A 20464-nucleotide genomic window follows, 5' to 3' on the forward strand; every position below is an offset into this window, starting at 1 on the left:
AGGAAATGGCAAACCACTCCAGTATCTTTGCAAAAAAAAAAAATCTAAATGGGGTCATGAAAAGTTGGACACAAGTAAAACAAATGAACAATAAATATTTTTATACAAAAGTAATTATATACAATTATATCATTATTATATAATTAAGACATGTTAGAGGCCTTTCCAATAAGATGAAAGGTAAGGAGGAAGAGCCAAGATGGCTAGAGAAAAGCCAAGAAATTGCCTGAGCCCTCCTCAGTTTCTTTCAGAAACAACATTAAATCAAGCCTGTAAACAAATTCTATTTACAAAAAGACGGAGTGAAATAATCTTCCAGCTTAAGGTAACTTAGAAGGACTTGAGGAAAAGTCTGTCTCACTTGCTTAAAAGGAGAGCATAGCCCAGAGCAGGGTCCAGGCAAGCCTGCAGGAGGTTCTTAGCCATAGCATAGATCAGCAACCTAGGTACCTTTGTCCTGGCTCAGCAGGCAAGTGGTATAGCAGGCTAACTATGAGGCCTCCAGTCTCAGCACATAAAGCAAAATGTAAACTGCCAGTCTGGGAACTCCTTACACACAAGGCTCAACTAGGCTGCGCAAGTGCAGGGAGCAAGCAGTGAACTCCCAAGACCCCCATCACAAGAAGTTTGGGATGCGTTCCCTGTGCCCCAGGAGCAGAGCTCAAGTTTAAAAGTCATGAAATAGGGGGGCAGCTATGTGGCACAGTGGATAAAGCATCAGCCCTGGATTCAGGAGTAGCTGAGTTCAAATCCGACCTCAGACACTTGACACTTACTAGATCTGTGACCCTGGGCAAGTCACTTAATTCCCATTGCTCTGAAAAAAAAAAAAGTCATGAAATAGGCTAAAAAATCAGTAAAAAGGGGACAGCTAGGTGACACAGTGTATAGAGCACCAGCCCTGGAGTCAGGAGGACCAAATGTTCAAATCCAGCCTCAGACACTTAACACTTACTAGCTGTGTGACCCTAGGCAAGTCACTTAACCCCAATTGCCTCCCCAAAAAACCAAAAACCAAAAAAAAAAACCAAAACCCAACCAAAGGAAGCTACTATGGTAACAGGGAAGATCAAAACACAAACTCGGGAGAGGACAACACTCAAAATGCATACATACAAAGACTCAAAGCGGAGGAGGAATTGGTTTCAAGCCCCAAAAGCCTTCTTGGAAGACCTCAAAAAGGATTTCAAAAATCAAATGAGACAGGTAGAAGAAAAATTTGCATTTATGCAAAAGAGCCAACAGCTTGGAAAAGGAAGGACAAAAATTGATTGAAGGAAACAATTCATTAAAAAATACAACTGTCTAAATGGGAAAAAAAAATCCACTGGAAAAAAACATCTCTTTAAAAATCAAAAATGATCAAATAGAAAAGGAGGTACAAAAGTTGACAGAAGATATTTCCTTGAAAATTAGAACTGGGCAGATGGGAACTAATGGCTCTATGAGAAACAAAGAATCAGTCAGACAAAATCAACAGAATGAAACAATAGAAGAAAACATAAATTATTTCACTGCAAAGACAAATTACCTGGAAAATAGATCCAGGAGAGATAATTTAAGAATTACTGGATAACCCAAAAGCCATGATCAAAAAATATAAAATAAAATAAAAAATAAAAAGAACCTGGACAGCATCTTTCAAGAAATTATCAAAGAAAACTGCACTAATATCCTAGAATCAGGGAGTAAAATAGTCATTGAAAGAATCCACCATACATAACCAATATCGGATGCTTTCTGTCTTAGGGAGGAGGGAGGGAAAAGAGGGAGGGAGAAAAATGTGGAAGTAAAAACTGTATGAAAACAAATGTTAAAAACTATCTTTATATGTAACTGGAAAATAAAAAAATTAAAATATTCTTAAAAAAGAGAGAATCCACCAATCACCTCCTTAAAAGTAATCCCAAAATGAAAACTTCAAGGAATATTGGAGCCAAATTCCAGAACTGTCAGGTGAAGAAGAAAATATTGCAAGCAGCCAGGAAGAAATGGATTAAATATCAAGGAACCACAGTAAGGGTTATACAGAACTTAGCAGTTTCAACATTAAAGGATCAGAGGACTTGAAATATGATATTCTGGAAGGCAAAGGAGCTTGGATTGCAACCAAGAATCAACTACCCAGGAAAACTGATCATAATCTTTCAGAAGAAGAAAATGGACATTCAGTGATATAGGGGACTTTCAAACTTTCCTGATGAAAAGACCTGACCTGAAAATTTGACCTTCAAATACAAGACTCAAGGGAAACATAAAAAGGTAAACAGGAAACGGGGGGGGGGGGGAAATCCCTTTGCAGGAAGGTGATACTTGTAACTCTTGAGAGCTCTATTAGAGCAGATAAAAGGAAGTATACATAGACCCAGAGAGTAGGTATAAGTTAACTTTGATGTTATGATATAAAAATAAAGGAGTGAAAAAAAGGATTGTATGGGGACAAAAGGAAAGGGTGAGGCAGAATAGGGTAAATTACATCACATAAAGAAATTGAAAAGACCTATTACAGTGGATCAAAAGAAGAGACATCAGATCTGGCTGAACAATTCATTTGGTTATAGAAATTTATTTTACCCCATATGGAAGTAGAAGAGGAAAGGGAAAAGAAAAGGTGGGGAGGGCTGATAGAGGAGAGGGAAGACTGAGGAAGACCAAAATACTGATGAGGAGGGACAGGGAAAGAAAAGAACAAAATATAAATAAGGTGAAAAATAGGATGGAGGAAACACACAACTGATAATCATTTATTCAGTTATGTGAATGTGAATGGAATGAACTCTCCCATAAAACAAGCAGAATGGGGGGGCTGAGCCATGATGGTAGAGGAAAGACATTAAACACACAATTACCTCCAAACCAGCAATAAAACAAGCCCTGGAGCAGCAAAACCCACAAAAAGATGTTGAGATTAAAACCTGCCTTCCCTCAAACCAAAACACATGGGATCTTCTAAAGCTTGACACAGTGTAGCTTGCCAAGTAGGGCCCCACCATAAGAGGGAGCTAAAAGTCAAGTAAAAATCTACAAGATAAGTAAGCAAAGAAAGTTGTGAATTATCAAAAGTTTCTTTAGCGACAAGGAAGATCGAGGTGCACCCTCAGAAAAGGATAACAACCTCAGGTCCCCTACATTCAAAGCTTCCAAGAAAAATGTGAATAGGTCTCAGGTCATGGAAATGCTCAAAAGGGGCTTTGAAGAGAAAGTAGGAGAGATAGAAGGAAGATTTAGAGAGGTTGAAGAAAGAATGGAAAGAGAAATGAGAGCAATAAAGGAGAGCTATGAGAAAAAAGTCAACAGCTTGAAAAGCCAAATGGAAAAGGAGATAAAAAAACTCTCAGAAGAAAACCTAAAAACTAGGATTGAACAAATGAAAGTTAGTGACTTTATGAGAAACCAGGACACAGTAAAGAAAGTCCAAATGAATAAAAAAATAGAGGGCAATATGAAATAACTCCTTGGAAAAAAAAAACTGACCTAGAAAATAGATCCAAAAGAGATAATTTGAAAATCATTGGACTACCTGAAAACCATGACCAAAATAAGAGTTTAGACAGCATCTTCCAAGAGATTGTCAGGGAAAATTGCCCTGATATTCTAGAAGCAGAAAGGAAAACAGAAATTGAAAGAAAGTACCTATTACCTCCTGAAAGAGATCCCAAAAGGAAAACCTCCAGGAATATTATAGCCAAATTCCAGAACTCCCAGGTCAAGGAGAAAATATTGCAAGCTGCTAGAAAAAAGGAATTCAAATACTGTGGAGTTCCAATAAGGATAAAACAAGATCTAGCAGCATCTACACTAAAAGAATGGAGGGCATGGAATATGATATTCCAGAGGGCAAAGGAACTAGGACTATAGCCAAGAATCACCTGCCCAGCAAAACTGATCATAATCTTTCAGAGGAAAAAATGGGACTTGAATGAAAAAGAGGACTTTCAGGCATTTCTGATGAAAAGACCTGAACTGAATAGAAAATTTGACTTTCAAATACAAGACCGTGGAGAAGCATAAAAAAGTAAACAGGAAAAAGACTTCATGAGGAATATTAAAAGATCAAACTGTTTACATTCCTACATGAGAAGATAATATTGAAGTCATAAGAACTTTCTCATAAGGAATTCACAGAAGACACAGGTCTGAACTGAATTATGAAGGGATGATATCTGTAAAGCATTTGTTTTGTTCTTTATTGGGTATCTTATGTCTGGGACTGGATTTAGGCTTGGGGCCTCCTGGTATACGGCTAGTGCTTTATCCACTGTGCCACCTAACTAACCCATGATGACATCTTTAAAATAGGGTTGAGGGCTGGAGTCAGGAGGACCTGAGTTCAAATCTGACCTCAGACACTTAACACTTACTAGCTGTGTGACCCTGAGCAATATATATATATATATATATATATATATAAACATCAAAATAGGGTTGAGGGGTAGGAGAAATAGACTGGGGGAGGGGGAAGGGGAGAGGTAGTTCACATGAGGGAAACAAGAAAAAAGTTTATGGAGGGGAGGGGAAGAAGGGGAAGGAGTGGGAGAGTGAGTGAACCTTAATATTAGCAGAATTGGTTCAAAGAGGGAATAACATACATACTCAGGAAAGTGGGAGGTGAGGGAGATAAGGGCGGAAGGGGAGAAGAGGGGAAGGAGGGAAGAGCAGATTGGGAGAGAGAGAGCAGTAAAAAGAAAAAACATTTTCAAGGAAGGTGAAGATGTTCTGCATAACTGCAAAGTATGACATATAGAACTGCTTGATTTAAAAAGGGAGGGTTGAGGAGGGAGGGAGGAAGAAAAATTGACAACACAGAATTAGCTCAAAGACCTTAATCTCATCAGACTGGGCTCAAGGAGGGAATTACATTCACACCCAATTGGGAGGAGTAATCTATTTAACCCTGAAAGTAGGAGGGGAAGAGGATAAGGAAGGAAAAGTGAAAAAAAGGGAGTGCAGAGCAGGGGAGGGGACAGTCAGAAGTAAAACACTTTTGAGGAGGAATAGGGTAAAAGAAGATAGAAAACAGAATAAATATCATGGGAAAGGAATAGGATGGAGGGAAATAGTTATAATAATTGATTATAATGGCAAAATGTATAGCACCTACTTTGTTGGGCTATTATGAAGAAAATTCTTTGTCAAGTTTAAGGTACTACAGGTTATGATGAACAGGGTACTAGCAGAAAAACCTGGAAAGACCTACATGAACTGAAGCCGAGTGAAATGTGCTGTATACAAAATAACAGCAATAGTATAAGATGATCTGCTGGGAAGCATGTGGGTATTTTCAGCAAGGCAATAATCCAATATAACCCTGAAGGATTTATGAAAATTGCAACCCATCTACAGAGAAAGAACTGATGGTATCTGAAAACAGATGGAAAACATTAAAAAAAAAAATTTTTTTTTTGGAAAATTCCTTAATCTGAAGTTTTGTTTTTTAACTGTTTTCTCTCACGACCTAGCTAATGTGCGAATGTTTTCCATGACTACTCATGTATAACTTATTTTGAATTGCTTGAGTTCTTGTGGGTGGGGGGTGGGAAGGGAGGGAAGATCAGAAGTTGGAACACAACGTGTTAAAAAACTGATGTCAAAAGTTGTTTTTATAGATATTTTGGAAAACAATAAAAGGAAAAAATAAAAAACAAGCAGATAAATAGAGTAGTTAAAAACCAGAATACTACGATATGTTGTTACACATTTAAAGCAGAGAGATACACACAGAGCAAAGGAAAAAAGGCTAGAGAAAAATATGCCTTGGCCAAAGTAAAAAAGTAGAGGTAGCAATCATGATTTCAGACAAAGTAAAAGCAAAAATAGATCTAACTGAGAGAAGGAAAGCAAACTACAGCTAAAAGATACCATAGACAATGAATTACTATCAACATAAAGCAGCTAGGTGGCGCAGTGGATAGAGCACCTCCTTGGAGTCAGGAGTACCTGAGTCCAAATCTGGCCTCAGACACTTAAACACTTACTAACTGCGTGACCCTAGGCAAGTCACTTAACCCCAATTCCCTCACACACACACAAAAAATCAACATAAAACATATATGCACCAAGTAACATATCCAAATTCTTAGAGAAATTAAATGAGTATAGAAAGAAATAGAAAGTAAAATTATACTAGGGGGACTTCAGCCTCCCCCTCTCTGAACTAGATAAATCTAACCACAAAATAACAAAGAAGTTGAGGATATGAATAGAATTTTAGAAAAGTTAGACATGATAGATATCTGGAAAAAATTTAATGGAGACAGAAAGGAAAATACCTTTTTCTCAGTGGTACATAGCACCTCCACAAAAATGGACCATGTACTAGGGCATAAAAACCTCACAGTCAAAGGCAGAGTGTAATCAGATCGTGATGTAAAAAAAATTATGTGTAATAAAGGATCTTGTAAAGATAGACTAAAAATTAATTGGAAACTAACTAATCTCATCCTAAAAACGAAGTGCGTCAAACAATAAATCATAGAAACAATAATTTCATTAAGGAGAATGTAAACAATGCGACAATATACCAAAACTTATGGGATGCAGTAAAAGCAGTCCTAAGGGAAAATTTTATATCTCTAAATGCTTACATGAATAGAGAAAGAGGCAATCAATGAATTCGCCATGCAACTAAAAAAGCTAGAGAAAGAACACATTAAAAATCATGAATTAAATACCAAACTAGAAATACTTCAAATCAAAGGAGAGATTAATAAAATAGAAAGTAAGAAAACTACTGAATTAATAAATAAAACTAAGAGCTGGTTTAGATAAACCTTTGGTTAATTGGATTTAAAAAAAAGAAAGAGGGGGGGCAGTTAGGTGGTGCAGTTGATAAAGCACTGGCCCTGGATTCAGGAGGACCCGAGTTTAAATCCACTTTCAGACACTTGACACTAGCTGTGTGACCCTGGACAAGTCACTTAACCCTCATTGCCCTAAAAAACAAACAAACAAAAACAAAACAAAAGAAAAAAGGAAAGAAAACCCAATTACCAATATCAAAAATGAAAAGGGTGAATTTACCACCAAAGAAGAAGAAATTAAAGCAATAATTAGGATCTATTTTGCCCAACTATATGCCAATAAATTTCACAATCTAAATGAAATGGATGAATATTTAGAAAAATACAAATTTCCCAGATTAATGGAAGAGAAAATAAAATCCTTAAATAAGACCACTTTATTAATTTCACACACAAAATAAACATTTTTATTTATTGCTTTGGGTTCCAATTTTTATCCCTCTCCACACCCCACAACTTCCTCCTCCCAGAGGAAGCAAGCAATCAGATACGGGTTATACATGTGAGATTATCTAAAACACTACCATATTAATTACTTTGTACAAGAAAACTTGAATAAAAGAAAAAAAATGAAAGAAAGTGAAAAATAGAATGCTTCAATCTGTGTTCCATCAATATCAGTTCTTTCTTTGGAGAATAGTATGTTTCACCAATACTCCTTTGGGATTGTCTTAGATCACTGTACTGTTGAGAATAGTTAAGTCATTTACTGTTCTTCATCAAACAATATTGCTGTCTCTATGTACAGTGTTCTCTTGGTTTGGCTCACTTCACTATATAAGACTTATAAGTCTTGTAAGGCCTTTCTGAAATCATTTCTTATAGCACAATAATATGCCATCACCATCATATACCACAGCTTGTTTAGCCATTCCCCAATTGATGGGTTTCCCTTTGATTTCCAATTCTTAGCCACCACAAAAAGAGTTGATATATATATATATATATTTTTTTGGCGGGACAATGGGGCTTAAGTGACTTGCCCAGGGTCACACAGCTAGTGTCAAGTGTCTAAGGCTGGATTTGAACTCAGGTCCTCCTGAATCCAGGGCCAGTGCTTTATCCACTGTGCCACCTAGCTGCCCCTAAATATTTTTGTACAAATAGGTCTTTTTCTCTTTTGGGGAATGTCTTTGAGATATAAACCTAGAAGTGGTATTGTTGGATCAAAGGGTATCACAGTCCTATAGCCCGTTGGGTATAGTTCCAAATTGCTTTCCAGAATGGTTGGATCTTTTCACAATTCCACCAACAGTAGATTAACATCCCAGTTTTCCCACATCCCCTCCAACATCCAATATTTTCCTCTTTTGTTATATTTGCTACTCTGATAGGTGTGAAATGATTTTTACTTAAGAGTTGTTTTAATTTGCATTTCTCTGATCAATCATGAGTTAGCGCATTTTTTCATGCTCTAAAAGATAGCTTTTTAAAAATATAGATAGCTTCAATTTCTTTGTTTGAAAACTGCCTGTTCATATCCTCTGACCATTTATCAACTGGAAAATGATTAGAGCTGGTTTTTAATTTTTTCCCCCCTAAATGTGAAGAGCATTTCCACCATATGTCTTTTCGCATTGTCTTGGATCATTGCATTGCTGAGAAGACCCAAGTCCATCACATTTGATCATCACAAAATGTTGTTGATACTGTGTACAATGCTCTCTTCATTCTGCTCATTTCACTCAGCGTCAATTCACATAAGTCTTTCAAGGTTTTTCTGAAATCCATCTGCTTATCTCTTCTTACAGTACAATAGTGTTCCATTACATTAATATACCACTTGTTCAGCCATTCCCCAACTGATGGGCATCCCTTTAATTTCCAATTCTTTGCTACCACAAAAAGCAGTGATAAATATTTTTGTACATGTGGGTCCTTTCCCCTTTTTTATTATCTCTTTGGGATACAGACCTAATGGTGGTATGGCTGGGTCAATATGCATAGTTTTAGAGGCTTTTGGGCATGGTTCCAAATTGCTCTCCAGAATGGTTGGATCACTTCACAGCTCCACCAACAGTGCATTAGTGTTTCTATTTTCCCACATCTTCTCCAACATTTATCATTCTCCTTTTTTGTTATATTAGCCAATTGGATAGGTGTGAGATGGTGGTACTTCTGAATAGTTTTAATTTGCATTCCTCTAATCAGTAGTGATTAAGAACATTTTTTCATATGGATGTAGATAGTTTTAATTTCATCATCTGAAGACCATTTCTTAATTGGGGAATGACAGCTGTTTGTTTTTTTAAAAAATCACAACACTAATTTTATTGGGTTAAGTTGCTGGTGAGGAACTTTCTCTTCTAAGATAGGATAATTAACCAACTAACTGGATTTTGTGCCAGTCATGGGTGATGCAAACATAATGAGGGAGACAACAAGGGCATAAGGACATACTGAAAAGAGAATAAATATGAAATAATTAAATACAAGGTTGTTTGAATGAGGGGACATTAGCATTTGAAGGAGTCATGAAAGGCTTCATATGTGGAAAATGGTGTTTGAGCTGAACCTCAGAGGAAACAAAGGGTTCTCGGAGACTAAGGAGACTAAGGTAGTACATTTGAGGCTGGAGAGTATAAAAAAGCCAAAATAGGAAATGAAATGTTAAATGTAAGGAATAGCAACTTTGCCAGTTTTTACTGGATTTATGAAGTCTTTTTGGTTAGAATAAATGTACAGAGATGCACCTAAGGAATATAAATAAATCTAACCTTTTAAAAAATTGGTAATTTTCCAAAAGCCACATTATTAGCCTTGCTAACGTAAAATACTTTTGACTAATTTATTTTTCAGGATATTATTTCTCTTATTACTCTATTTTTCAGGCTATTATTATTTCAGCATATCTATTATTTCAGGATATCAGCTATTAATATGACTTTGTACTCTTAGCTCACTCTCCTGAATTGATGTTTTTCTTTCTTTTTTTTTGGTTTGATTTTTTTGCAGGACAATGAGGGTTAAGTGTCACAAAGCGTCACATAGCTACTAAGTGTCAAGTATCTGAACTCAGGTGCTCCTGAATCCAGGGTCGGTGCTTTTCCCACTGAGCCACCTAGCTGCTAGTACTTTCAAAAATGTAGTTTATTGATAAAAGGTCAAGAATATCTAAAACTATAAGATAATACTATATCAAAACTATTTGCTTAAGAAATAAAGTGGTGGATCAGTGGAATAGGCTAGGAACATTAAACACAGCAGTAAATTAATATAACAATCTTCTATTTGATAAACCCAAAGACTCTATGCCCTGGGATAAGAAAGAACTCACTATTTGACAAAAATGGTTGGGAAAACTGGAAAATAGTATAGCAGAAACTAGCCAAAACCCAACATCTACAAAAGTAAAATCAAAATGGGTACATGATCTAGATGGTGATACCGCAGAGAAATTAGAAAAGGGACAGTTTACTTGTCATATCTATGGGTAAGGGAAGAATTTATAACCAAAGATTAGATATAGAACATTATGAAATACAAAATGGATCATTTTGATTACATTAAATTAAAAAGGTTTTGCACAAACAAAACCAAAGCAACCAAGATTGTAAAGAAAGCAGCAAACTGGGAAACAGTTTTTACAACCAGTGTTTCTGATAAAGACCTTGTTTCTAAAATATATAGAGAACTGAATATATAAGAATATAAGCCTTTGGGGGCAGCTAGGTGGTTCAGTGGATAAAGCACCTGCCCTGGATTCAGGAGGACCTGAGTTCAAAGCTAGCCTCAGACACTTGACACTTACTAGCTGTGTGACCCTGGGCAAGTCACTTAACCCTCAATGACCCGCAAAACAAACAAACAAAAGAATACAAGGCATTCCCCAAATGAGAAAAGGTCAAAGGATATGAAAAAGGCAGTTTTCAGATGAAGAAATTAAAGCTATCCACAGCCATATGAAAAAATGTTCTCAATCATTACGGATTAGAGAAATGCAAGTTAAAACTACTTTGAGGTACCACTTCACACCTATGCAATTAGCTAATTTGACAAAAAAAGAAAATGATAAATGTTGGAGAAGATGTGGGAAAATTGGAACACTAATGCACTGTTGGTAGAGTTGTGAAGTGATCCAACCATTCTGGAGAGCAATTTGGAACCATGCCCAAAAGCCTCTAAAACTATGTATACTGACCCAGTCATACCACCATTAGGTCTGTATCCCAAAGAGATAATAAAAAAGGGGAAAGGACCCACATGTACAAAAATATTTATAGCAGTTCTTTTTGCATTGGCAAAGAATTGTAATTCAAAGGGATGCCCGTCAATGCCTGAACAAGCTGTAGCATATGAATGAGATGGAGTACTATTGTGGTATAAGAAAAGAGGAGCAGGAAGACTTCAGAAAAACCTGGAAAGACTTAAATGAACTGATGCCAGGAGAAATGAGCAGAACCAGGAGAACATTATACACAGTAACAGCAACATTGTGGGATAATCAACTGTAATAGATTTAGCTCCTCTCAGCAATATTAAAATAAATAAAATAAAAATTCCAAGAAGATTCTTAAAGTGTCATCACGGAAAATGCTATCCATATCCAGAGAATGAACTGATGGAGTCTAAATGCAAATCAAAGCATACTATTTTCAATTTTTTTCCTTTCTTGTGTTTTTTCCCTTTTGTTATGATTTTTTTTTTTTACAACATGACTAACGTGGAAATATGTTTAACATGATTGTACTGTATAACCTATACCAACTTGCTTGCTGTCTTGGGGAGGGGGAAGGGAAAAGAGGGGATAGAGAAAAATTTGGAACTTAAAATCTTTTTTCCCCCCCAATCTTAAGAGTATTTTTTTTTAGAGTTCCATGTGTAAAGTTAGTTTTCAACATTTGTTTTTATATGATTTTGACTTCCAAATTTTTCTCCCTTCCTCCCTTCCCTTCCCAAGACAGAAAGCAATCTGATACAGGTTATATATGTACAATCACATTAGTTATGTTATGAAAGAAAAATCAGAACAAAAGGGAAAAACCTCAAAAAAGACAAAACAAAAAAGGTAAAAGTAGTATGGTTCAATCTGCATTTAGATTCCACAGGTTTTTTTTTTTTTTATGGATGTGGAGAGCATTTTCCATCATGAGGCTTTTGGAATTATCTTGGACCACTGTACTGCTGAGAAGAGCTAAGTCTATAACAGCTGATCATCCAACATTGTTGTGTTACTTTTTTTTTTTAATGTATGAGGTATTTTATTTTTTCCGTTACATGTAAAGATAGTTCTCAACTTTTGTTTATACATGCTTTACAATTTCAGATTTTTCTCCCTCCCTCCCCTCCCTCCCCCCTCCCCTAGACAGCAGGTAATCTGATATAGGTTATATCTATATATCTCTATACATATACATATAGATATATATATACACACACACACACACATATATATATATGTTGTGTTACTTTTTACAATGCTCTTCTGGTTCTGCTCACTTCAGTCAGCATCAGTTCACTTAAGTCCAGGTTTTTCTGAAATCTGCCTGCTCATCATTTCTTATAGCACAACAGTATTCCATTACATTCATATACAACTTTCTAGCCATTCCCCAATTGATAGGCATCCCCTTGATTTCCAATTCTAAAGAGAGCTGCTAGAAATACTTTTGTACATGTGGGGCCTTTATTCTTTTTGACCATCTCTTTAGGATACAGATGTGGTGGTGGTATGAACTTAAAAACTTACAAAAATGAATGTTGGAAATTATCTTTAAATGTAATTGGGAAATGAAAAACTATTAAATTTTTGAAAAGAAAAAAAATCTAATTCAATTTATCAATATTGATTTATAAATTGTGGGATAATACATCAGTCTGTGAAATGGAATATTATCTCCTTAACTGTGTAAAATGAGCTTTCTACAACTAAAAGACTCTATAAATTCCTTAAAATATATAGAACTTAAGACAAAAATATTTCCCTTTGTACCAACTTCTCTTTCTTTTAGATTCTTTTCAAAGAAAAGAGACTTCAAAATGTCTCAAGTTTGTGAAAACTGGACTACTTACCAGCAACTGGAGTTATCCTATTGGGTCTTTTCCCTCACAGATCCACAGTCTTGCCATTCTGTACAGCACCAGAATCTTCTTTATGGCCATCCACTGGAACTGAAGGGGCATGCAGTACAGATGTATATGTAAGAAAGTAGGGGAGAGAATTTGGAAGATGCTAGAGACATGCTTCAGTGTACTTGCTTACCTTCCTGAAATTTGAAATTTCAACGGTTCCATGGTCCTCAAGGCATTCACAATAACTTCAAAGTATGTGGATCTGTGGAGATTACCCAATAGAACTCCAGTTACTGGTAAGTGATCCAGCTTTTTCTTCTCTATCAGAATAAGAACATTATTCAAACCAATACTACTTAATTTTAGGTCTTTATTGAGAAATACAAAGGAAAAGGTTATAAGTGCACCAGTCATATGTACACTCACTAAGAGAAATTTTTACAGAAAAACTTGCCAGAATTGTCTATTTTGATAAATGATGTCATTACAAACATTTTAAATTTACTTTAGTTACTCAGTGTGTAAACTAAGCAAAATCTGTTTCACGTGTAAAGACATATGATGTTTATCATATCATCAAAATTTAATCAATGTTTGTATAAATCAAACTCACTCCCCAGTGGGTCAACAATCTTAAATGCAGGAAAGGTTTAAGGAATGCTACTTATGCACTATCCACTTTGCAAGTCTTTCAAATAACTGTTCATGAAAAAAGGAAAAAAAGTATTCCAAACTGCTCAAGTGACATTATTAAATTTATTTTATTTTAATTTTTTTGGTGAGGCAATTGGGGTTAAGTGACTTGCCCAGAGTCACACAGCAAGTAAATGTCAAGTGTTTGAGGCCGGATTTGAACTCAGGTATTCCTGACTCCAGGGCCGGTGCTCTATCCACTGCGCCACCTAGCTGCCCCTTTTATTAAAATTTTTAATGCTTACACTCCTTAGGGTGATGATAAAAACAAAACAAAAACACAACTAGTTTAAAACCACTTAAAAAAACCCATTGATCTCATATTTACATCCTTTTAAGTTCCAAATATAGCTACAACTACCATCCCCAAACCTCCCTTTTAACACCTGCATAGTCATCCATTGTAACAAAAAAGAAAATGTAGTTCAGCAAAACTAAACAACACATCCCTTAAGTCTGGCAGCATACACGATGTTCTATATTCACAGTCCCCAACCACTGCAAAAAATGGATTGGGGCATATTTTTTCCTTCCCTCTTTGGCACCTAGATTGTTCTTTTTGAGAGAAAAGATTATATTTAAACTCTTCTCAGAGTCCTAAAGGCAGAAAGTGAGCCTGGTTTCAGGCCCTACAGCTTTGTGGCCCAAACCTCCCAGTAGGGGGCTGCTCGGCACACAAGGCTCTGAGGAGCAGAGGCTCCTGGGCCTTAGGCCAGAGCAGGTCTTGAAAAAGGGCTTGGGTTTTATGGGAGTTGGGCTAGGCTGGGAGTTCACCTTGAGGCACCCAAGGTGATCCCCATGTGACTTGGAGCTCAAGGCCTGATTTGAGTTTTGTTTTGAAAGGTTATGTTTACACAAACACTGTTTAGTGGGGAATGGGGACATTCTTACTCCAGCACAGGGTTGGGGATTGAGGCCACAATCTGATTGGTCGATAAATGGAGAAATCTGATTGGTCAAACCCCAAGTCAGGTTTTCTTTCCTGAAGAATTATTGTTCTGAGGAGGAGCTGACACTCTTGCCCAGAATAGGTTAAGGCCTGGTATCATAGTTTGTAAAATCTGATTGGTCAACTCTACCTCCTGATTAGTTTCTAGCACTGTGATTGGTCCAGTTGGTACAATCTGACTGGTCGTTATTGTTATGCTGTATGTTGAAGTATGTAAATGAGGGGTAGTGAAATGCCTTAATGTGATTGGTCAAAGGGGACCCCTTGAAGGGTATAAATAGAGGTGAGGGACCTCACTTTAGCATACTCTCCAGCACATTCAGAAGAGTGCCCATCTTCACAAAGATGAATAAAGCCTTCACTCACCAACTGCTGCCTGCTTGGAATTTTTGAACAGCGACTGGCTAGCAATACTAGGGCTGCCAACACTAGAGCTGTGCAACACTATGAATGGTTAGCTGAGTTTCTAACATTTATAATTTGAAAGCCTAATAATTCCATAGCCCCATGTCTTCTCTTCTACAATCTAATATGGTATTGTTTTCAAAGGCTTCACTGTCAGTCATTTTTCTCTAAATGAAAAACAGAATTTGATCTTTTTTCTTCTAAAATATGCTGCCCAAAACTATGACACTCTAGATATGTACTAACCATCACATCTTACAGGTTCTGCCTTCCAAGCATCTCTCATATATGCCACCTTTTTTCTACTCACAAAGCAGGCAGTCTGCTGCAGGTGTCCATCATCTCAACTACTGAAATAGCCTTCTACTTGGAATTCCTGCTTCACGTCTGTCCTCCAGTCACAAGTCTGTTTGTCTTTCTTTCCTTTTTTTTTCTTTCTTTTTTTTGGTGGGGGGGGGGGGGGAAGGAAGGGGGCAATGAGGGCTAAGTGACTTGCCAAGGATTACAGAGCTAGTAAGTGTCAAATGTCTGAGGCCAGATTTGAACTCCTGAATCCAGGGCGGGTGCTTTATCCATTGCGCCACCTAGCTATTTTCCCACACAACTTAAATTCTTAGTGGCTCCCTATTGCCTCAGGATTAAATATATAATATTCTGTTTGGCTTTTAAAGCCATTCATAACCTTCCTAACTTTGTACTTTTCCCAGACTTTTCTCTGACTGTCCCCAAGCCTGAAATGCTCTCTTCTTACTTCTACTTCCACCTCCTGCCTTCCTTGGCCTTTTTCATGACTCAGCTGAAATCTTCTCTTCTGCAGTAGGACTTTCCCAGACTACCTATCCCAACTCTACTACCTCACTTTCTAGTGCCTTCTGAGATTATCTCCTAGCATTTTATACTGTATGCATATAGTTGCTTGCATGTTGCCTTCTATTAGAATGAATGTAAGTTTCTTGAGGGCAGAGACCATATTGTTATCTTTATTTGTATCCTTAGTACTTAGCACTGTGCTGGGCACATGGTAAATGTGTAAAAATGTTTGCACACTGAAGAGCCATGGCAAAGTATAGCAGTATCACTTGTTCTGGGCATTATACTTCTAAACTTATGTCACACAGTTAGTTTATATTGATTTCACTATACAGGTCTTCCCCCCAGTATCTAGATACTTTTCATTTGTCTGGCACAAGAGTTTAAAAAAAAAGTCAACTGCATATCTATAAGGCTTAGCATTGATGCTTATATTTGATCAGCTTAATTAGATTACGTTTACTCATAATTCTAGTACTGCGGGCTTTTTGGACCACAATTCTGTCAACCCAGCCTGCCTCTCCCAGCTTCACTGTATTGTACAAATTTCATAAGCATACTAGCTATACCCTTCACCCAATTAATTAAGAAAAAGGGAGAATATAATGAGATCATGGATAGAACCATACGGCATCCTTATTATAAACATAACTCTAGTTCGACAGCATTGTATCAGGTTTAGAGTCTACCTATATATATTAGCAGGCATCACGCCCATATTTCCTCATTTTGTCAATAAGAATATCACAAGAGACTATAGGATAACTTATGTCAAGAGAAAAATATTATTACGAATCTGAATCTGTTTGGGAGATAGAAAAGTATACAAACACTAGCATTTGTAGCACAGAGGAAAATATCCCTTTGCAGTTCTTCAAGAACAAATGCCTCCAAAGACAAAACTGTTGATTATTTGTATCACAGAGACTAAAGATGGCGGCTCCCTGTGTATAAATCTTTGGTAGAAGTAGCAAACAGTCTATATATATCTATTGAAGCATAGAGTAGATAAGTACAAAGTCTATTAGTAATCTTGGAGAAAGCATTTGGTCAGCATGAGGAAAGACTGTCAGAGAGAGAGAGACAGGGGTCTCTGGGTAAGGAACAGCATTCACTTGCATTGCTTAGGTATACTCGTTTGTACCACTTAACGCAATGTTGAACCCCTTCATTTTAATTTCTCTACAAATAAAGAAATGCTATTTCTCCAGCATAAAACCCCATCCCACATGTTTCCCTTTAGGAAAGTGGTAAGAGTAAATATTATCATTCTCTTTTGAAATTCATAGTTAAGATATTGATCAAAGTAAGGAACTTTTATTTTTAGACAGGGCAATGCAGGTGCGGGTTAAGTGACTCACCCAGGGTCACACAGCTAGTAAGTGTCAAGTGTCTGAGGCCAGATTTGAACTCAGGTCTTCCTGAATCCAGGGCTGGTGCCTTATCCACTGCGCCACCTAGCTGCCCAAAGTGAGGAACTTTTAAAGCAAAGTGGTCCAGGAAAGAATTGAGTGGAAGAAGATGGGGGGGGAAAGGCAGTGAGCTCTCGAACTCATGACATGATCACTCCAAAAAACATCCAAATAACGCCATAGGAAAATACCCGGAGCAGCAAAACTCACAGAAGAATGTGCTGAAATCATCTTCTAACCAGGAATGGCTTGGAAGGTCAGAAGGAGGGAGCTGCTGTGCTGATACAGGACTTGAGCCCAACCCCATAGTCACCCTGACACAGATCCAGTCCCAGGAAGGCCTCACCAGAGAAGGAGACCCCCAGAGCCTCTGAATCAGCTGAAGCACCAGTGTCATCTGGAACTAAGCTCACAGTCTGGTGAGAGGATGGAGTCCTAGGCAGGGGGAAGACTACAGGGGTCTAAGCTGGTGCTGAGGCAGAACTTGGATTTTTCACCCCTGCTGAGAACCAGGAGGTAGGCTTGAGTAGCAGTGGCCCAAGTGGGGGAGGGGCACAGGCTCCTTGGAGCTGACAACCACAACACACAAAGCTGGTTGATTAGCAAGTTGGTCTGGGGTCATTTAGGACCAGGGAACAGGCCAGGTGAGTGAAGAACCTGATCCTCCTTAAATCATACCACCTGGGAGACTTCTGAAGCTTGGGATACTGCAGCCTGGAAACAGTGCCCCACTTTAAGGAGCTAAAAGTCCAGTAAAAGAAAGGCAGATGAGCAGACAGAGAAAGGTGAGGACCATAGGAAGTTTCTTCAGTAGCAAGGAAGAGTGAGGTGCACCCTCAGAGGAAGATGTCAACATCAGGGCCCCAATATCTAAAGCTTCCAAGAAAAATATGGTCTCGGGCCATAGAGGTGCTCAAAAAGGACTTTGAAGATAAAGTTAGAGAGGTAGAGGAAAAGATGGAAAGAAAAATGAGGGTGATGCAAGAAAGAAATGAGAAGGGCAGCTAGATGGCGCAGTGGATAGAGCACCAGCCCTTGAGTCAGGAGTACTTGAGTTCAAATCTGGCCTCAGACACTTAACACTTACTAGCTGTGTGACCCTGGGCAAGTCACTTAACCCCAATTGCCTCAGTAAAAAAAAAAAAAAAAAAGACATGAGAAAAAAGTCAACAACTTGAAAAGCCAAATTGGCCAAATGGAAAAGGAGGTACAAAAGCTCTCTGATGAAAGTAATTGCCTAAGAATGAGGATTGAACAAATGGAAGCCAGTGACTTTATGAGAAACCAAGACACAATAAAGCAAATCCAAATGAATAAAAAAATAGAGGGCAATGTGAAATATCTTTTGGGAAAAACTGCTGACCTGGAAAATAGGTCCAGGAGACGATAATTTGAAAATTATTGGTCTACCTGAAAACCATGATCAAGGAAAAAGCTTAGACATCATCTTCCAAGAAATTGTCAGGGAAAATTGCCTTGATATTCTAGAAGCAGAAGGTAAAATAGACATTGAAAGAATCCACTGATCACCTCCTGAAAGAGATCCCAAAAGGAAAACTCCTAGGAATATCATAGCCAAATTCCAGAGCTCAAGGAGAAAATATTATAAGCTGCCAAAAAGAAAGAATTCAAGTACTGTGGAGCCACAGTCAGGATAGCACAAGATCTAGCAGCTTCTACATTAAAGGATCAGTGGGCATGGAATATGATGTTCCAGAGGGCAAAGGAATTGAGATTATAACCAAGAATCACCTACCCAGCAAAACTGATCATAATCTTTCAGAGGAAAAAATGGGACTTCAATGAAAAAGAGGATTCTTCAGGTATTTGTGATGAAAAGACATGAACTGAATGGCAAATCTGACTTTCAAATACAAGACCCTAGAGAACCATAAAAAAATTGGAGTTGGGGGGCATACCTGGGGCTGTGCAGTGGGTGACTGTCTTGTGTCTGAGGCTGGGATCCCCCTGGGTCCAGGGTGGATTCTTTGTCCACTGTGTCACCTAGCTGCCCCATGATGACTTCTTTAGCGTTAAATTGAGGGGTGAGGTGAATGTACTGGTGGAGGGGGAAGGGCAGAGGTTAAATCCTACATGAAAGAAATAGGAAAAGGTTTATGGAGTGGGGGAAGAGATGGAGGAGGAGCAGGGCAGTAAATGAATTTTATACTCATCAGAAAAGGCTCAAAGACCTTAAACTCATCAGAGTTGCCTCAAGGAGGGATTAACACACACACACCCAATTGGGTAATCTATTTATTTAATCTGTTCAGTAAATGAGCCTAACACCCATCAGAATTGGCTCAAGGAGGGAATAACATACACACTCAATTGGGTGTAGTAATCTATCTAACCCTGAAGGAAAATAGGAGGGGAAGGGGATAAAGAGAGAGGGGCAAAAGAAGGGAGGGCAGATTGGGGGAGGGGACAGACCGAAGCAAATCCCTTTTGAAGAGTGATAGGATGAAAGAAGATAGATAACAGAGTAAATAACAATAGTAATCATGAAAAAGAGAAAAGGGGAGGAAAATTATACAAAAAATATTTATAGCAACTCTTTGTAATGGCTAAGAATTGGGAATCAAGGGAATGTCCATCAAATGAGGAATGACTGAAGAAGCTTTGGTATATGATTGTAGTGGAATGATATTGTGCAATAGGAAATGACAAACAGGATGATAACAGAAAAACCTGGAGAGACTCATATAAACTGATGTATAGTGAAGTGAGCAGAACTGGGAGGACATTGTGCATAGTGACAGCAGTATTGGTCAATGAGCAAGTATGAATGACTTAACTATACTCAACAGTGCAATGATTCAAGACAATCCCATGGGACTAATGACAAAGCATACTATCCACCCCCATAGAAAGAACTGATAAAAAGAGCACTTGTGGATTGTATATATATAACATATCAGATTGGTTGATGTCTTGTAGTGGGGGGAGGAAAGGGAGGGAGAAAAATTTGGAACTCTAAATCTTATGAAAATGAATGTTGAAAACTACCCTTACATGTAACTGGAAAAAATAAAATAAAGGTTAAGACAACTATCTCTTTCAAAGCTAGAAAATTCCTTTGATAAATATTAAAATAAAATTATTTGGGGCAAACAAGCATAAATCACAAAGTTCCAAAATTAAAAGTATTAATATTTTTGTTTCAACACTAATGTTACTAAAAACCAAGAGTATTATATTTACAGCATTTCCCTGATCTACTAGTCTACTAACCCTGTTTTGTTTTTTTTAAAGTATGAAGATTAGCCTGGCATGACTTGTTCTTAATGAACCCACGCATCATTGTTTAACTAAGTGCTAATTAAGTATCCCTTTCATTTAGAATTCCAACTATAATTTTACTTTTGAGACATTATAGGTTC

At 37.5% G+C, this 20464-nt stretch overlaps 1 protein-coding gene across 6 annotated transcripts in view; it reads right to left on the minus strand.

Annotated features, from left to right (window-relative positions):
* YAF2 (YY1 associated factor 2) overlaps nucleotides 1–20464 on the minus strand; it is a 132813-nt gene that overhangs the window by 68560 nt on the left and 43789 nt on the right. The window contains exon 3 of one of the 6 annotated variants that reach the window (XM_043968388.1): nucleotides 13003–13074. The exons of 4 other annotated variants lie outside the window; for them this stretch is intronic. In XM_043968388.1, coding sequence (XP_043824323.1) covers nucleotides 13003–13074 — 72 coding nt within the window. Of the gene's footprint in view, nucleotides 1–13002; nucleotides 13133–20464 lie in introns of all 6 variants that reach the window. One more of the 6 variants, XM_043968387.1, reaches the window with a different exon arrangement.

Source organism: Dromiciops gliroides, chromosome 5 (genome assembly GCF_019393635.1).
Source record: "Dromiciops gliroides isolate mDroGli1 chromosome 5, mDroGli1.pri, whole genome shotgun sequence".
Classification (NCBI taxonomy): Eukaryota; Metazoa; Chordata; class Mammalia; order Microbiotheria; family Microbiotheriidae; genus Dromiciops; species Dromiciops gliroides.